Source organism: Austrofundulus limnaeus, unplaced genomic scaffold, assembly GCF_001266775.1.
Source record: "Austrofundulus limnaeus strain Quisiro unplaced genomic scaffold, Austrofundulus_limnaeus-1.0 Scaffold1085, whole genome shotgun sequence".
Taxonomy (NCBI): domain Eukaryota; kingdom Metazoa; phylum Chordata; class Actinopteri; order Cyprinodontiformes; family Rivulidae; genus Austrofundulus; species Austrofundulus limnaeus.
The window spans coordinates 4,232-4,978 of NW_013953487.1; the positions used below are offsets into that span (position 1 = coordinate 4,232).

At 48.1% G+C, this 747-nt stretch overlaps 1 protein-coding gene across 1 annotated transcript; it reads right to left on the bottom strand.

Annotated features, from left to right (window-relative positions):
- LOC106534072 (uncharacterized) lies at positions 1-747 on the bottom strand (the record flags this gene model as incomplete). The annotated part of the gene is given in 1 exon segment (XM_014030584.1): positions 1-747. A coding segment is annotated over 1 exon segment (747 nt), but the record flags the coding sequence as incomplete, so codon positions are not given.

The following is a 747-nucleotide window of genomic DNA, read 5'->3' on the forward strand; positions in this document are numbered from 1 at the left end:
CACTGGAGAATCACTTCCTGGAAGGTCAGGATTATCACACATTCTCTGTTTCACTAGAACTGGAACACCTTCTAACACCGCTGTCCTGAACCACTGTTTGCTCTCATCCCTGCCTGGATGCTGACCTGTTTTACGGACCCACTCCTCCTTACACTGCTCAAGATAAGCTCTAGGATGCTGATCTGGCTTCCACAAAAACTTAGGTATGGCTGCTGCAACAGAAACTGGATATCGCTCTCGCAGTACAGTACTGATGTTGAATATAAAGTCTGCCAAAGGTTCGTCATCCTGTTCTGTCATGAGTCCGGCTGCCTCCTCAATGTCATGCAAGTCCTGAACTGTGAAACACCTGGCTGCCACTGCCCTGAAGTCACCCAGAGCTAACGTGTGTCCTGCAGTCACCTTACCCATCTGTTCTAACCACAGTCCTCCTCCTTCTGCTACCGGCGGCATTTTATCAACAATGGCCTGCACATCACCTAATCTGAAGGGTTTATATCTGTCCTCACCTGTAGCTCCTGTAACCAAAGGCATAACTTTGCTAGTTTTCTGCTGTGTTTTGCTGCCTTGCCTGGTGGTGATTTTAGAAGTGATGTTGTCTGGGGTTGAAGCTACAAAACCTGGATGGGCAAGGGTCCCTAACGGTGTTCTGGGCACAGGTTCATCACTAGGGGAGGTTGCTTTAGATGAGCTTACTTCATTACACTCTAAAATGGATTTCTCTGGCTCCTCATCTGGTTCATCTAG